General features: G+C 33.8%; 1 protein-coding gene across 1 annotated transcript in view; it reads left to right on the forward strand.

Moving 5' to 3' along the window:
* The first annotated feature begins 4,879 nt into the window (after window positions 1-4,879).
* The window catches only part of ampd1 (adenosine monophosphate deaminase 1 (isoform M)), a 33,893-nt gene continuing 19,432 nt past the window's right edge, over window positions 4,880-19,340 (forward strand). Inside the window, exons 1-5 of the mRNA XM_056464017.1 lie at window positions 4,880-4,999; window positions 12,830-12,995; window positions 14,555-14,660; window positions 15,914-16,079; window positions 17,051-17,270. Of these exons, the coding sequence (XP_056319992.1) occupies window positions 4,978-4,999; window positions 12,830-12,995; window positions 14,555-14,660; window positions 15,914-16,079; window positions 17,051-17,270 (680 nt within the window). The 5' untranslated portion in view covers window positions 4,880-4,977. The remainder of the gene's footprint in view (window positions 5,000-12,829; window positions 12,996-14,554; window positions 14,661-15,913; window positions 16,080-17,050; window positions 17,271-19,340) is intronic.

The following is a 19,340-nucleotide window of genomic DNA, read 5'->3' on the forward strand; positions in this document are numbered from 1 at the left end:
CCCTACTGTGTGTTCTTGTCTGATGTTTCATGGATGTTTATATTTATTTACACAGGAGCCAAACATTATGACCACCTGCCTAATATGCTGTTGGGACTTTCTGTGTTGCCAGGATGGTGCTGATAAAAAAACTTTGGACCCTGTAAAACCCCCTAAGGTGTCTTGAGGAATTTGGCACCAAGATGTTATCAGCAGTAAGAACACATTGGAACCTGGGGCTATAGAAAACCCAAGTGCCACATTTATTTTATTGTGACACCAATGTATCCTCCGTGGTAGGGCTGTGCGATTTGGGGAAAATATTTAATTGCGTTTTTATTTTTTGTTTATTTTTTTGACAGATATTGCGATTTCGATATGCAAATAATTTTGTAGTCAACCTTAAGCTCAATAATCTGTACTGTAGCTTCTTTCTGCTAGAATGCAGTGAGTATTAGTTTAAAAAAGGAACTGAAAAGATATTAACTAACTCCAGCTTGTATTAGATTTTGTTTATATATATATATATATATATATATATATATATATTATATATTCAGAAATTAAACAGTAATTTTTCTCTACAGCAAACAGTAGTGAGTTATGGCGTGAGTTATCTCCTGGTGCCTTCGTGATGTTTTCATATGGTGTAACAGCTGCAAACTCTGAAATTGTACTTTGCTGTTGCTCACTATTAGATTGATTGTAACTGGCAATATGTTTAGTTGACTCTTTCTTTTTTTAGCAAGACACTCCTCTTAGCGCTGCCCGTGGTGCTTTTTTTTAGCTGCTGGTTGTTGTATTTCCTCGTGCAGTGGCAACAGTTCTGCAACCGCTTTTTCAAATTACTTGTTTTTGTGACTTTGAAACCAAGATATTCCAACATTACCAACATACTGTTTTTCTTTGATATGAATCCGTCTATTAAAGCTTCTATAGCGGCAGACGTCATCATCTGACTTGTCCGCGCTTTCCTGTTGGTTTGTTTTATTGTAGGGTTTACGTATAGTTCAGTTGCGTAATTCTGATCGAGCAGAACGAAAGTGTGCTCACTTTATAGTAAGTAGTAAAACTGTCATACACAGACGGCAGTCACGCATTTGCTCTGGGTGGAGGAAATTAAATAGAATGTATACATTTCATATCGCTGCCTCTTGCGATTAGCTAAATGCAACGTTTCAAATCGCGATTCGATTTCGATTAATCGCACAGCTCTATTCAGTGGTCTTTCCTATCTTATTTTTATTATTATTTAGAATTATCAAATTCATTAAATTTTCTACTGTTCAATTTATTTTTGATTATATATTCTATTTTTTAAAAGTAGGCCTGCAAGCGAGCAGAATGTAATACATTAATTACATCCGTCTTTTGAATGAGACGTTAAACCTTAGTCCTGACTCTCTGTGGTCATTTAAAAAATCCCATTGCGCTGCTTGTAAAAGAGTAGAGGTGTAACCCCATTGTCCTGGCCAAATTCCCTCAATCGGCCCTAACGATCATGGCCTTACGATCATCCCCATCCACCGAAGTGGCTCTATCACTGTCTCTCTGCTCCACCTATTGCTGGTGTGTGGTGAGCACACTGGTGCCGTTGTCCTGTGGCTGCCGTCACATCATCTAAGTAGATGCTGCACACTGGTGGTGGTGTGGAGAGACCCCCCTCATGATTCTGAAGCGCTTTGGGTGTATGACCAAACACAAATAATGTGCTAAATAAACACACATTGCTTACTTAACATACATACTTACATAATGAATTTCATATTTTTATATTTTAATGCGGCAGATCATTTCAGTCAATTTTATAATGGGGCTAAGTAAATATTCATTTCCAACTGGTTCAGTTAGACTTTAGCTAAAACCAATCCGGTTTACCTGAAATAGATACATCGCATGATGGTCATTTAGACAACTCCGTTAAACCGTGTTAAAGCAGTCATTTTTGTCCTACAATGAGCTTGGTTAGCCTACATTTAATTGAACAGTACTCATTGTGGAGCTAAGATACAGGGCAGGCCTGGAGGAAAATGGGATAACTGGTCACATTATTAATGGGTTTAAATGGGGCTATTCAAAATTCTCACTGGGCTCCAGCCAGGGCTGGATTAAGAACACATTGTGCCCTGGGGCTGTAGTAAGCCCTGCCCCCCCCCCCCCCCCCCCACCCTTATTTTATTGCCACACCAAAGTATTTTCTGTCACAAGAACATTATTTAGGGCTAACATTATTTTTAATTTGAAAAAACAGCGTTCTCTGTAAACCCTAGAGATGGTTGTGCGTGAAAATCCCAGTAGATCAGCAGTTTCTGAAAGACCAGCTCGTCTGGCACACACAACTTCCCTATTCTGATGCTCGGTTTGAACTGCAGTTTTGAACTGCCATGTGATTGGCTGATTAGAAATTTGCATTAAAAAGCAGTTGGACAGGTGTACCTAATAAAGTGGCCAATGAATGTACTTTGTTGTTGTTCTGCTGAACACAAATGAAGGTATTTGGAGAAATATCAGTAACCAAACAGATCTTGCCACAAGTTATTTTTTCATCCCGAAGCACTTGCAATTAGTAATTGGGTGACAAGATCTGTGTGGCTATTGATATTTCTCCAAATATTTTCCTTTTATCTTCAGCAAAATAAAGACGTTTATGTAAATTATGACAGAATTTTAATATTGGGGTGAACTACTTCTTTACTATTCAATTCAAGTTTACTTGTATAATGCTTTTCACTATAGATTTTTATGCAAAAGTTTGGCCACCCCTGATTATTTTCATAATTGCAAGCCATAGCCTGCTGGCCCCTCAAATCAGACATTTTATTTGGATATATTTTATACCCTACACTTTCAGAAATAAAGGTACGACAACGGTCACTGGGGTGGTACCTTTTCAAAAGATACAGACTTATACTTGAACGGTCCATATTGGTACCTCCAAAAGTATATATAAGTACCTACAAAATTTAAAAGGAATACTTTTGTACTTTTTAGGTACCAATATGTAGCCTTTAGGTATTAATATGAACCTTTTAGGTACAAATTTGTACCTTTTGAAAAGGTACCACACCAGTGACAGCTGTCGTACCTTTATTTCTGGAGTGTAGGGAGAAAAATTCAGTTCTGACATAAATTGCATTGCATCTGTTGATTAAATAAATGTTAAGTCTTAAAAATAAACAGGTGCAAAAATGTGGGCGCCCCAACAGAATAATGACATTAATCTTTTGATCAGCCACCTTTTGCTTAAATAACAGCCTGTAGACACTTCTTATAGTCAAGCATAAGTGCCTAAAATCTTCCTTGCAAAATTTCTCCAGTTCAGTCAGGTTTGATGGGTGCCGAGCATGAACGGCCCTTTTCAAATCAACCCATAGATATTCGATGATGTTCAAGTCTCGGGACTGGGATAACCATTCTAGAGCATTGTATAGTGTCTGAGCATGAATTCCTTGGTAGATATGAAATATCAGTAACCAAACAGATCTTGCCACCCAATTATTACCATACTATTTTGTACGCCCAACTTAAGCACTTGTAACTAGTAATTGGGTGGCAAGATCTGTGTGGTTATTGGTGTTTCCTTTTTATATTCAGCAAAATAAAGACGTTTATGTAAATTATGACAGAATTTTAATATTGGGGTGAAATACTCCTTTACTATTCAATTCAAGTTTATTTGTTTATTTGCGCTTTTCACTATATGGTTTTGTGTAAAAGTTTGGGCACCCTTGATCATTTTCATAATTACAAGCCATAGCCTGCTGGCCATTTAAATCAGACATTTTCCCTATACATAACATATGCAAATGAAAAGCAACATTTCAGTTCTGACATAAATTGCATTGCATCTGTTGATTTAAATAAATGTTAAATCTTAACAAACAGACAGGTGCAAAAATTTGGGCGCCCAAACAGTATAATGACATCAATCTTTTGAACGGCTACTTTTTGCTGAAATAACAGCCTGTAGACACTTCTTATAGTCAAGCATTAGTGCCTGAATTCTACCTTGCTAAATTTCTCCAGTTCAGTCAGGTTTGATGGGTGCCGAGCATGAACGGCCCTTTTCAAATCAACCCATAGATATTCGATGATGTTCAAGTCTGGGGACTGGGATGGCCATTCTAGAACAACTAGATCTGTGTGGTTATTGATGTTTCTCAAAATATCTTCAGAAGAACAAAGAAGTTTATGTAAATTATGAGTAAGTTTTAATGTTGGGATGAACTATTCCTTTAATATTCAATTCGGTTTATTTGTGTAGCGCTTTTCACAATATAGTTATTGTTTCAAAGCAGCTTTACTAAAGGTCCACATTATTGTATTAAATCAAATTCCGAAAAGTTATTATTTACCATAACTTAAATAGTTTCCAATTACTTTAACTAGTAACTAATAGCTTTAACAGTTAGTTATTATAGCATGGTTAACCTGCAGTTATATAATACAGTTTTTCTCAACCACGTTTCTGGAGGACCACCAGCTATGCACATTATATGTCTTCTTAACCATACACATCTGATTCAGATCATTAGCGAAGACTAAACGACCTGTAATGGGTGTGAAAGACAAAGTAGACATCCAAAACATGAAGTTCTGGTGCTCCTCCAGGAACATGGTTGAGAAACACTGACAGTATATAGATGATGCCATCTATATACTAATATACAGGCTTATTCGCTTCATATGTGGCTGGTCATAATGTTTTGGCTCATGCATGAATGTGTATGTATGTGTGCGTATGAGTACAGTTGCATAACATCCCATCATTTGTCACCTGAAACTGTCAGCCAGTTAAAACTTAAAATAGAGTTGAACACACAGAACCAATCCCCTCATATCCAGTGCGGGTACACGGCTCCAGTTACACCTGGCAACCGCTGCTTAATATTGGGCTGGCCCAGTGTCCGGCTACACACTTCCCCGCTACAGAGGAGCAGTGTCGGACCGGCCAGCTTTCCACAGGAAGAGTGACAGTGTCACGAGCCCACAGCCAACATGCCCAAAGTCGCTGTGCCCGGTGAGTGTCCATTCACCACCTGCATTAACACAACATATTGTATATCGTCATATACATATTGTAGCATGAATAAATATAAAAATCATAACTTAAAGTGATAGTTCACTCAATAGTTAAAACGTGTTTAAAACCTATTTGACGTTCTTTCATATGTTGAACACAAAAGAAGATATTTTGAAGAATGTTGGAAACCGTTAACCATTGACTTTAATTGTTTCTCCTACTATGGAAGTTAATGGTTACGGATCTTCAAAATACTTCACGTTTGACAACCAAAAAAGAATGTTATAAAGGTTTGAAAACGCACAAGAATGAATAAATAATGAGCAAATTTTCATTTTTGGGTGAACTATCCCTTTAATTGAGGAAAATACAAACTGTGGCTTGGATGGTGTCTCTGAAAGTGTAATCTAAGGATTGGGAGTGTTTGATTATTACTGATCCACTCTTAGAAGTGTGTTCAACAAATATGCTAGCCTAGGTAAATGTTTTTATTCTGGTTTTGATTGTATGCGAATATCTTTAGTTACCTTTATTTCAAAATTACATGGAGCAAACAGTTGAACACAAAAGATTGAACACCTCTGACCTTTTATCAAAGGCGGCAGCAGAATGAAAATAGAGGTGTTACATTTCAGATCTGCCATATTCCATTATCAACACCTGTGATGGATTCATTTGTGCTGTTTAGATAAATATATGCGCTCCTGAAAGTGACAGTGAAGATTTTTTATGCACACAGGAGTTCTCACTTGTTTTTGGCTACTGTTGAGGACAGTGTTTGGTTTGACTCCATCAGCGAGGCTTATGAGCTATGACTTATTACAGTATGTGGAGGGCGTGCTTAAAAATGCAAGAGACCCTTTTTCTAGTCAGCAGATTCTAGCGGCTCAAATGTCATGCTGATTTTTGACATGCCATAACTCACTTAAAGTTTATTTTTACATTATAAATGTTTGTCCAGTGAGGTTTTAAGCTCCTGTGTGAACAGCTGTGGTAGTACAGTTACTAACATCTTGCAGAATGTGAATAATTATATATGTTTATACCTAAACTCTTACATTTAAAAACAGATTTTGCAAGGTATATGTGCATTCATACTGATTATGTTCTATTAAGTAAGATGTTGGGTTCAGACTTGCATTGCTAGACATGCTGCTTTCCTTGTGCAAGCTAAGAATAATCTGAATTTGCAGACTGTGATTGGATATCTGTCGCTGATATCATCTGGATTAAAAATAGAAACACTATCGTTTTGAGCAGGCCCTGACTAGGATAAGACAGGGCCATGAACAAGCAATTTATTTTACACCCATGAAAAAGACTCTTGAGCCTAAAACTCTGTTCAACACGATGTGCATTATTTCAGACTGATTTGCATGCAGCCTTTTTACTGAAAAGTGAGAACTCTGTTTGTGATTTTTACATGATTTTTTGCATTATTTTACATGGTTTTGTGTAAGTTCTCAGCAAAACACAAGAATTCAAGCAAATAATGCCACACGTTTTGAGAATCTAAATTCAGTCATTTTAGACTACAAACACATGCACAGTAGGGTTGCACAGTTTACCGGAACTATGGTAGTATTGTGATACTATGGCTCCAAAATACTGGTGGTGCCACTTTAGTTTGTAGACGGTTGTATTGTCATTAACGGTCTATCTATAATAGATCATGTTAGATGTGGAAAAGTCACTAAAATTCTCACACGTTTGTGCAACAATATACCATTTTATTTTAAAGGGCACCTATGGTGAAAAATCTACTTTTCAAGCTGTTTGGACAGACATATGTATAGGTATAATGTATAGACTGTCATATTGGGGTGATGTAAACACACCCAGTCCTTTTTTTTCAATTTAACAACACAAAAACGGTGGACCAATTGGAGCGGTTTTGAGACCGACCGCAACTTGATATCAGAGTGCTTTATTTTAATTTATTTTTTGTTGGTCAGTTACAAAAAAAAAAAAGTATTAATAAATTTTAGGTGAAGTGACAAGCAAATAATACTTTTTCGATAATAAGGGAATTACGAATTAAATACAAGACCTATTATAACAAAAAATGTAGTATTTCTGACAGTTTTCTTCATAATCTGAGTTATGAATTACAGTATCGCAATACTACTTGGTATCGTGAAACTTCAGCTGGTATAGAATCAGAAGATAATTAATGGTATCGCGACAACACTTCACACATGCCTCCACAAAATCCTAGAGCAATTAAAAGACTAACGTTTTCTTCATCCAGTAGACCAAAGCTTTTGAATAAATAGATGATCTCAATTTATTTGGCTGTATTTCAGTGACTTAAAAGCATTTTAAAGCCATGCACATCCTTTTTTTTCTAAGAAATACAAACTTGAAAGGGTTTTGGGCTCGAACTGGTATAGGAAATTTAGAAAGCATCCCATACTGGAGTACATACTGTATACGTACTGCTCACAAATTCTTGCGTCATCAGAGTTTAGGCGTTTTAAAATGTAAAATAAATGCTGCTTTTGTGTGTGCTATCCTTATGTGTGACTGTAACTCTTGTTTGCCCCTCTCCACATGAATCCCATCCCATGTTACTAACCATAGCAGAAGAGAAGAGTAAGTATTAGCAAAAATCGAAGCCGGATGATTGTTTGTGTTTTGAAGGGGTGTTGAGCATGAACTGGTATGGGGATTTTAGAAAGCACCCCATACCAGAGGATCTAACAGATATGCCATGAAATTCCAGGTGGATACACTTTTTTTTTAAATTATTTTTTAATTTACTTTTATTTCAGAATCTGAGTTATGGGATGAACTTTATTTAGTATAGAAGTGTTTATTTGTGTTGTGGTCATGCCCTTGACATGGTGGATTTTGGTACCAGTTAGCCGCTATCGGAGCATTTGTTGTCAAAATTGTGATTTAATTTTCTGTTTTGAGTCCCATTAAGGGAAGTAATTTCACTCAGCCGCCATCTTTGAAACGCCTCTCGGTCAGTATGCTCTGGCATTTTGTTTGAATAGGGAAACATCAAATTCACAATTACATTACATATTTGAAATCACCAATGAAATTACACAACAACTGTCCCATAAGTTTCGTTTTTTAAACATCCGAATCAAACAAAATCAGCATATTTTCAGGTTGCTCAAGCTAAGGCGCATACACACTCAAAAGGAACGAGATCACGACACCAACCTCATTTATGGCCGTTTTACACATTATCATCCTCTGGATAATGCATCGTCAGATCGTGCTGCTCTTCTGAAGTAATCCACAACTTTCTCTTGATGGCAAATCTCCTTTAGAAATGACAGCGACTCTTTGTTTACAAGTTTGTGGGCGTTTGAGTAGTTGATGTCATGTGATTTGCGTTTGACAGGACGAACCATACCTCACGTTTGTTTTATGCAGATTACAAAACCAAAAGAGAATTGTTTTCAAGTGAGTTGTTTCATTTTAATTACAGATTTCAAGCTTTGTGTGGATATATTTCTTATCTCGGTGAAGCAAATATTCGCTTAGATTCCAGTGCGTTTGTTGACCCCACTAAAATAAAAAGTCAAAGTTTTTACTTCCGAAGACAGGGCACTTGGGACCAAAATCTATCCACTATATATCATGGAAAAGTGAATAATAACAAATAAAACCATTTATGTGATGAGAACTGTTTGTGAAAAACCAACACTATCTCACGGCAATTCGTAACTTTTTAATTTAGAGGCTAATTCGTATGAAATCGCACGAACTCATTCGTACAATTTGCTCATCACCCAATGACGGTTGAGTTTAGGGATGGGGTTTGATTCCATGTCTCCTTTAAAAAATCATACAATTTCGTACGACTTAGCCACTAAACTGACAAAAGGTAAAATACGTAAGTTTCTTCGTGAGATCGGGCTGGTAAAACCGTTTGTGAAATGTCAAGCCTTGTTTAAGTTCCAAGTTCTTTTTTATCTATCATAAGCATGTTTTTATCATTCAACTTTACCCATCAATAGTCATTTTAATGGTTGATATTCACATTGTTATATAATAATATTACTCTTCATCATTACTCTTGCTCTACATGATGCCTGAAATTCTTTAATTACAGATTATTTTGTCTTTTAGTCCGGCATGTGTGATTTCTGAAATGTTCCGTTGTGTTGCTTACTAACTCAGTCTAACCTATAACCTCCTTCTCTTTTCAATGTTTCGGATCTTCCTCACTCACTCTGGGGAATGATTGATCAGAAGGGAGTAAGTATAAAGGGACTCATTGAAGACCAATGAAAACATGCTTCAGCGTGACAAGATCATGGCAAAACATCCATCTGTGTGTTTTAGTCATTTGTTTGTTAGGTGAAAGTGTACAGCGGGGTCCAAAGCTGTTGAGGAAAATGTAAACCAAAGGACTGACAATTGTTTTTAGATCGATGATCAAGGAAATTTGTATATTGATGTTTTAACTTGCATTTAAAATAAGAAAGTAAAAATGTTGTTCAACTTTGCACAGAAATGCAAGTTGTAAAAAAATAAAAATAAAAATGCATTTAACATTTTGTACCCCACTGTAGTTCATAAGCAAACAAATAACATGCTGTATCTTTAGGACATCTGTGCATGTAATATGATATTTCAAAGTTTTTATCATGTAGACAGATCAAAGACTAGATGTATTAGTTAAATGTATTAATTAAATTGTAATTTAACAATTAAATGGTGATTTGGTATACATAGAAAGCATATTAAATCTGAGTAATGTGATTTAAATAATTATTATTCAGCAAAACACACAAACACAAAACTAATTCTGACCCGGGGTCTGTTCTTCGTAGCTCACATAATTAATCTAAGATGATTTGACAGATCCTGGATCTTATAATATTGATAACTGATCTCTGGCTAATTTAGTTTTCGCAAATCAGATTAAAATGTCTGGATGAACTGATCTGACATCTCTGCATGGGTTGTGAAGGACAGATCTATCAATTCTCGAAATCATGATCTGCAATGCAGCGATTGGCTGATGGCACAGCAGCGTAATGACATCATCTGATAAATAATTATTAATCCATGTGAGTAAAATTATATAAAATTCGTAGTAAACGAATATGATATGCAATAACTCTCCACGTTTGTTGTGGGCTGCAGGCGTTACACTTTCATGTGTCAAGAGTATTTAGCAATTTATTTAGTTTCACATTTTAGATTGGATTTTTTTTTTACTATAGTAGCCTAGGCATTTTTTAGTTTCTTAATTGGCGTTAGAGATTTAAATTAATTTTGGCATCTAAAAAGCTTTTTGATATTGGTAAAGGCGTCTGCAACTTCTGCAAAGCATCAAATCTCCAGCATATTAGCTGTCAAAATGTGCGTGACTGCATAAATTATTATTCCTTTATAAAAAACAAACAAACAAAAACAGTTGAAAATTGTGCATGTCTATTATCATACCGGAATTGTACGAAAGCTGGATTGGTACCTTTAAATAGTATGCATTTGTATCTAAAAATCCATATTACTAAATGTTCTCTTGATCCCCTTGAGGAGAACCACCCTGTTTTTGTACTTTTATTTACTAAGTTTTATTTGTACATATTTTTTTTATTATGTCTATAAACATAAATATTATTAATTATTTAATATTAAATATTATTAATTATTATAAATGTGTTTATATAAACTTTTTAAAACTATTTTACTTTTTTCCCAAGTGTATATTGATCTATAGGTTACTACTCTAAGAAAATATCAGCTTTCGGTACATACTTTCAGTATTACCTTTGCTTGAAATGACCCAATCTAATTCTGTTTGTATGAAATAAGCCTGCTCCTGAGCAGGGTTGAGCTACCAGAACTGTAGCTATGACATCAACTTGTGGATGAGTTTTGAAGAACGAAACGATCCTGAATCGTGTCAAATAACCAAATCTAGCTAATAACCAAATCCAGCTAATAACCAAATCCAGCTAATAACCAAATCCAGCTAATTGAGTAATCCGAATTGAGTAATCTTTCAAATATTCCAAAACATTTGTGATTGTATGTTGTTGTTATTATTTTATATTTATTAAGCTATTATGTGGCTGCACCATGATCCTTAAATAGAATCTTTTGTCATCAAATAATTCTTGTTCTAAAAGTGACTGACAAGATTATATATTTATGCCGTATAATTATTTTTCTTATAAAAAATAAAATAAACTGCAGGTATTCTAAAACAATAGTATTTTTTACTTTTGCACTTTTATTGTTCTGATGCATGAAATGCAGGCCTCATATTATCCTGTCTGTATTCTATTCAACATTTCTAAATTTTGCTGTTGTCAGTCGATGATGCTTGTCTTAGCTCAATGAATTTTGTTCATCTCATGCACGCTGGGAGATTTTGATTCATTGCTGCTAGCCGTCAATGTGACTCAGTAGTTGAGTCATTCTGGAAAAGTGCATTACTTCTACCAAAAGCATGCCCAAGATCAACAGTGTCTCAATAATATATGACAACCAGTCAGATGTTTTATAGAAATGTAATTTGGTTGTGTTTTACAGATTGGTATGGATTTTATGGAGCATAAAATTACTTGATGCATCTTAAACAGCTTTCGAAAAACACAAAAAATACTTTAGTAATTTATATTAAGTACTATAGTGTTTTTAACCTATGCCATACTGTACATTATAGTATTTGGAACTATTTGTTATCGAATACTCCAGCATACTATATTCTTGTGAACTGCAAAACTGTAATAAATGATGAGTATACTTTAGTTTTTTCCTAGAGCAAACAGTTGTGTATTGTAGCATCATATACTCTATACTTGTAGAAAACATTACAGTTTTGAGTAATTTACATTGTATCACCCCTACGCAACTATAGAATGTCATCCGAGTACTTTACTACAGTATGGTTCAAAAACACTATAGTATTTACTAGTTTTTACCTACTTTTTAAATTTGTGATGTTGTTTTTGTTGTTTTGCATTAGTGCACCCCTCTCTCTAAGAGATAGTTCACCCACAAAATTAATAATTATGTTATTTAGCTACTCACCCTCATGAAGTTTCAAACCCCGGAATTTTTTGTTCATCTTAGGAGCACAAATCAAGATATTTTATGAGAAATCTGAGCGCCATAGCTATACGACAGGTACCATAAACACAGACCATATGACTTGAATGGTTCAATCAGAATATTATCAAGCTGTGGAAATACACATAAAACAAAAATAATGACTAAATTCAATAGTTTCTTCTCTTCAGTGTCGGGGTGCGCGGTTAGGTGTAGGCTATGCCTGTGTGTGCTCTGTTTCAAACAGAAAAAAGGCGGGCTCGGGCATCCGGGAGGATATGCTACGTCACTGACACAAGAGAAGAAACGGTTGCATAAAGACGTTATTTTTGTTTTATGTGGCCACATAGGTAATTTCATAACTTGATAATATTCCGATTTAACCACTTAAAAGAATATGGTCTGTTTTGAGGATGTATTTTGGTATTTTTTGCGATGTAGGATGAGATTTCTCTTAAGACTTCAGCTAAAATATCTTAATTTGTGTTTCGAAGATGAATGAATGTTTCAGGGGTTTGAAACAAAACAAGGGCGAGTAAGTTATAACATTTTTTTTAGGTGAACTTAGACTTAACTTGTATTGAAAAGACCAGGGGGCCAAGTTGGAGCACTCACTCTGGTCCCCCGGGCTCTGCGCTGGTTGGGAAAATTCCAAATTTAACCAAAAAAAAAGTCGGTTACAATTGGTTTAAGATTGGCAAGCAAAATTCGGCACATTGCAACCTGCAGAATCTGGGAATTAAAAAAAAATTTGTATTGAAAGTGTTGTGATATCCTCCATGTTGTTGTCGCCAGAGACGGATGACTGCACGCGCGCAATCGCAGAGCGTGTTTTTGCTTCAGAGACCAAAGATGAAGATGTGCGTGAGGAAATCTCCCTGTTTGGTGTGGCAGACGACTGTCCCATCCTCAACCAGGAGCAGGCCCAGCACGTAGCCGATCATGATGATGAAGAGAAGCGGTCAGTGCATCTTACATCTAACTCGTTATATGAAAAAAAAGATTGTCTCAAGATTTTGGATGTTGCAGCATTGCATGGCGCAGTGGGTAGCGCTGTCGCATCACATCAAGAAGGTCACTGGTCTGAGCCGCGGCTGGGTCAGTTGGCATTTCTGTGTGGAGTTTGCATGTTCTCCCCATGTTCGCGTGGGTTTCCTCCGGGTGCCCCCGTTTCCCCCACAAGTCCAAAGACGTGCTGTAGGTGAATCAGAATCAGTTTTATTGCCAAGTGTGCTTCACACACACAAGGAATTTGTTTTGGCTACAGAAGCTTCCAGTGTACATAAAGTGACAAGTGACAACACAAAATAAATATGAAAAAAAAAATGATAAACATTAAACAGATGCGGTTAGTCAAGAAACCTGGATGTTGACTTGTATGTACAGATTGTTATTAATATACAGGTTATAAGGTGCTGTGTACAAGTGTGAATGTAGAAGGTATTGCATTGTATATTGATATAAGGTGCTGTGTACAAGTGCGTATAAGAAAGTATTGCACATATTTATTCACAGTAGGGGAATATTTAACTGTTCATAAGGTAGACAGCCTGAGGAAAGAAACTTTTCCTGTGTCTGGCTGTTTTTGTGCTTGGTGCTCTGAAGCGCCGACCAGACGGTAACAGTTCGAACAGGTAGTGTGCTGGGTGTGAGGCATCCAGAGTGATTTTGCGAGCCCTTTTACTCACTCTGGAAGAGTACAGTTCTTGAAGTGTAGGAAGGGTTGTGCAAGTGATCAGCAGTCCGGACTATTCGCTGTAGTCTACGGAGGTCGGTTTTGGCAGCTGAGCCGAACCAGACGGTAATTGAAGTGCAGAGGATGGATTGGATGACAGCTGAGTAGAACTGTACGAGCAGTACGAATTGGGTAAGCTAAAATGTCCGTGTATGTGTGTGAATGAGAGTGTGCGGGTGTTTCCCAGTGATGGGTTGCAGCTTGAAGGGCATTCGCTGCGTAAAACATATGCTGGATAAGTTGGCGGTTCATTTCGCTGTGGCGACCCCAGATTAATAAAGGGACTAAGCCGAAAAGAAAATGAATGAATGACATTGCATCGTCAGTTTTTTTTGTTTTTTTTTTGCCAACATTGTGAGAGATTGTGGTACACTGTATAAAAACAATTACTTACTTAAAGAAATTGAGTGAACCCATTATAAATTGAACTCTTAAGTTGACTTATTTGCACTAGCAAACTTTTAAAATAATTTTAAGGCAGAGTTTATCCACTTATTAAAGTTAAGTCAGCTACTCACTTTAAAAGCAGTGGTTTTAGTTGCGTTTAGAAGAAAGTCAGCTAATCACTTTTTTACAGTGAGACAATCAAATCCAGAAAAAAATATGCAAAAGATACTAAAATACAGTATTTCAACCTCATAATTAAATACAAAATTAGGGGGGAAAACTGCAAAAGATGATGTAGTAGTGTTTGATTTACTTTTCAACTTGTTTTTTTATTCTTACAACTGTTTTAGAAAAATATATAACTAATCAAACCCTATCTTTTACCAAACCCCACGCAGTAAGAAATATCTCAGCCGCTCTCATCCCCTGCTCGAGGACAAACCGACCTATTTGGAGGTTCCCCTTTTCCAGAGAGTGTCCATTACTGGTGACTATGCTGCTGGGGTGCGTTCCAATTTATGTCTTTCAGGAACTGACTGGGAAATTCAGATGTTATGCAAAGTTTTGATTTATATACTGCTTTTCATCGAAAAGGAAAGCTCTGTTATTAATTACTTACTGCTCCTAATCCTTGAGACTTTTTTCATCTTTGTAACAAAAATAAAGATATTTTAGATAAAATCCGAAGAGCTCTCTGATCCTCCATAGACAAGTGTCCTGAGAAGTTCGAAGTGCTAAATAGCAACCCCAAAAAATTCAACTGTAATCATACGAAGCTCCAAGAACACTTCTGTGTGCCAGAAAAATTATTAAAAATGACATTGTTCAGCTGTGTTCGTCCACGTCAGAAAAAGGTTCATGTTTACTACAAGCAATACAATGCTTTGCTGGCTGTAATGGCAAATTCAGACTAAGTAGTTTTTGCATTTACTTATTTTTTGCCACTTGTATTTGGAGCTCTGTATAATCACAGTTTAACCACTGAAGTTCAAAATGAAAATTCTACCCAGCAGGTGCTGTTCTGCTATTGGCTAGAAGGTGGACCTAGAGCTAAAAATATATAATAATAATAATGGGAGTAGACAATCTGAGTCAGAATAACTTGTTTTTTTATTCATTCATAGTTTATAAACGTTTGTACCTTGATAGAATTTTAGATCAGACAAAATGTATTCATTATTATCTGTTTATTTTAGTATGATCGTTACATTAATATAGAAATACACACACACATATAAATATGTAAATAGATATAAAAAAAAAATATATATATATATAAATAATGTATGTATGTGTATGTTCATTTCCCAGTACTGGGTTGCGGCTGGAAGGGCATCTGCTGCATAAAACATATGCCGGATTAGTTTTACAGTTCATTTCGCTGTGGCGACCTCTGAAATAGAGATTAAGCTGAAGGAAAATGAATGAATGAATGAATGAATGAATGTGTATGTTAAAAAGCTGAGGCAAATTGCTTTTCTACAAGGAAATTCACAAGAAAATTTGCTATCGCAATACTCAACAGCAATATTGCATATAATATATTTTCCCAGTATCATGCAGTCCTAAAACAAAACTAGGGTGAGTAATTAATAACAGATGTTTTAAGTGAAACAGATATTATCAACATATTTTTGAGTTAACTAATCCTTTAATGCACACTGTTGCTGTGCATTTACATTTATTTTAACATGTAGTTTTTTCAAACATGCACTGGGCTTCTGCACAGAATCACACCCTTATTCACTAAACTACAGGTGACCATGGATGACTTCGAGCTGGCCTGTAAGGGTCTGTATCGGGCCCTGACTATCAGAGAGAAGTACATGAGACTGGCCTTGCAGAGATTCCCAGTCACTCCATCCCAGTTCTTACGCAAGATTGAAGGAGAAACATGGAAACCTGAAGATCAGGTGCTTCCAGGTAATACGGCAATATCATAATAAAAATGTGTAGTATTTAATGAAGAAAATTGTAAATTGAATATGTAATTGTAAATCGACATAGCTGTCTTATAAATTACCACTTTTCTCTGCATTTAGATCTGTTTTATTATTGCCTTAGAATTAGTTTTAACCTAATTTTACTCTGTTTTTAATCGTTTTAATTTTTTGTTGTTTTTTTATACTTGTGTGATCATTTTATGATTCTTTTAATCCTTGTGTTTATGAAAAGCACTTTGAATTACCTGAATGTGCTACATAAATAAACATATCTTGCCTTTATTAGGAATGTTTTATTCTTAAAAGGGACCTATTATGCCCCTTTTTACAAGATGTAAAATAAAGTCTCCGATCCCTCTAGAGTGTGTATGTGACGTTTCAGCTCAAAATAACACAAATAATGTTTCATAACTCTTTGAAACTGCCCCTTTTAGGCTTTGATCCTAATTGTGCCATTTTGGTGACTGTTGCTTTAAATTCAAATGAGATTGTGCCCTTTTCAAAAGAGGGCGGAGCCACAAATGCCTACATGTCAGCATAGTGGCAGATTCAAAAACAAGACTAATGTACTATGCTAATGAGGAAGAGATTGTCACTATTTGGTGGGTCTTTCCCCCACTGATGACATGTAAAACCAAAAATGTCAATCTGTTTCTGTTTCTAAGTGTTTCTGCAGACTGTTTTTATAAAGTGTGATTATATAAAATAAAAGTAATAAATATTTACAGTTAGAAGCTGGTTATATTCACAGACTGTTCCCATGCAACAGTGTTTAAACTCCTCATAATAGTTATTTTCACATTATAATAGGTCCACTTTAATTCAAAACTATAAAGGAAAATATTCTGGAATTAAGAAATCAGTTACGCTTTGACATGTTTGGGTAACTGAATAATAAAAAAATGAATTCAGTAAATCATGGCAGCCCATGTGATCACTGTTGTGTTGCAGTCTTCACCCCTCTTCCTAAACCCGGCGAGGACCCTTTCTGCACAAAGGATTTCCCTCCTAACCTCGGCTACATTGCTCGTATGAAGGATGGTGTGATCTATGTCTACAAAGACGCAGCTGCTGCTGATAAACACCAGCCACTGAACCATCCTGGTCCAGACCTGGCCACCTTCCTCGACGACATGAACTTCCTCATTGCCTTGATTGCTCAGGGCCCAACGTGAGTTTATGAAAGCCCTGCAGATGCTGAATATATGGTCTATATTATATTCTGACATTATCAAATTCGTGTCACCATTAGGATTTTAAAAAGAATGCAATATTATATTATATTATATTATATTATATTATATTTTATTTTATTATATTATATTATATTATATTATATTATATTATATTTTATTTTATTTTATTTTATTTTATTATATTATATTATATTATATTATATTATATTATATTATATTATATTATATTATATTATATTATATTATGTTATGTTATGTTATGTTATGTTATGTTATGTTATGTTATGTTATATTATATTATATTATTTTATATTATATTATATAATTTTATTTTATATTATATTATATAATTTTATATTATATTTTATTATATTATATTATATTGTGTTATGTTATATTATATTATATTATTTTATATTATATTTTATTATATTATATTATATTATATTTTATTATATTATATTATATTATATTATATTATATTGTGTTATGTTATGTTATATTATATTATTTTATATTATATTATATAATTTTATTTTATATTATATTATATAATTTTATATTATATTATATTATATTATTTTATATTATATTATTTTACATTATTTTATATTATATTATATTATGCTATGTTATATTATATTATATTATATTGTGTTATGTTATGTTATATTATATTATTTTATATTATATTATTTTATATTATATTATATTATATTATTTTATATTATATTATTTTATATTATGTTACATTATATTATTTTATATTATATTATATTATATTATTTTATATTATATTATATTGTATTATTTTATATTATATTATTTTATATTATATTATATTATTTTATTTTATATTATATTATTTTATATTATATTATTTTATATTATTTTATATTATATTATATGATATTATATTATATTATGTTATATTATATTATTTTATATTATATTATATTTAATTATATTATATTATATTATGTTATATTATATTATATTATATTATATTATATTATATTATATTATATTATATTATATTATATTATATTATATTATATAAGCCTTCTATACTCACCAATGCTACATTTATTTTTTCCAAATCACAGAAAAACAGCAATATATTAGTATATGTTAAAAAGTCATGCTGAATGTGTTGATTATGTGCTCAAGAGCAATTTCTTATTATCATTATGCTTTTATTATGTTTATGTGATGTTTATTTATTTGTTTATTTTTACATCATTATTTATCATCATGTTAAAAGTCTCGACAGTGCTAACCACTGAGCCACCGTGCCACCCTGGCTGATTTTATTCAATTTAAATATGCAGAAAACAGAATAACTAGGAGTGCAGATAGAGCTGATATCATTATTCCACTTAGAAAAAATAATTTTGCTCAAGCTTGTTTTTCTTTTAGAGCTTCGCATCAGTGGAATTTGATACCATAATCTGTTAGATAATGTGTATAATTGAATAAGAAGTATAATTTTAAGAAATGGCTTCTTATTAATCAACATATCGAACATTTGGTTTTGTGTTATTGTTGTTGTGGTTGTTTTTTGTTAAAATTATGGTTGTTGAAATTATTAGGCCTCCTATGAAATTTTTTTGTTTTCTTCAAATATTTCCCAAATTATGTTTAACAGAGCAAGGAATTTTTCACAGTAATTTCGATAATATTTTGTCTTCAGGAGAAAGTCTTATTTGTTTGATTTTGGCTAGAATAAAAGCAGTTTTTAATTTTTTTTAAAAAACTATTTTAAAACCATATTATTAGCCCTATTAAGATATCCTTATTTTCCTAAGGTCTACAGAACAAACCATCAATATACAATGATTTTCCTAATTACCCTGACCTGCCTATAACCTAGTTAAGCCTTTAAATGTCATTTTAAGCTAAATAGTAGTATCTTGAAAAATAAAAAGGAAATATTATGTCATCATGGCAAAGATAAAATATTAGAAATGAGTTATTAAAACTATTATTGTTTAGAAATATTTCCTTTAAACAGAAATTGAGGGAAAAAATATACAGAGGGCTAA

The sequence above is a fragment of the Danio aesculapii genome, chromosome 8 (genome assembly GCF_903798145.1).
Source record: "Danio aesculapii chromosome 8, fDanAes4.1, whole genome shotgun sequence".
NCBI classification, from domain to species: domain Eukaryota; kingdom Metazoa; phylum Chordata; class Actinopteri; order Cypriniformes; family Danionidae; genus Danio; species Danio aesculapii.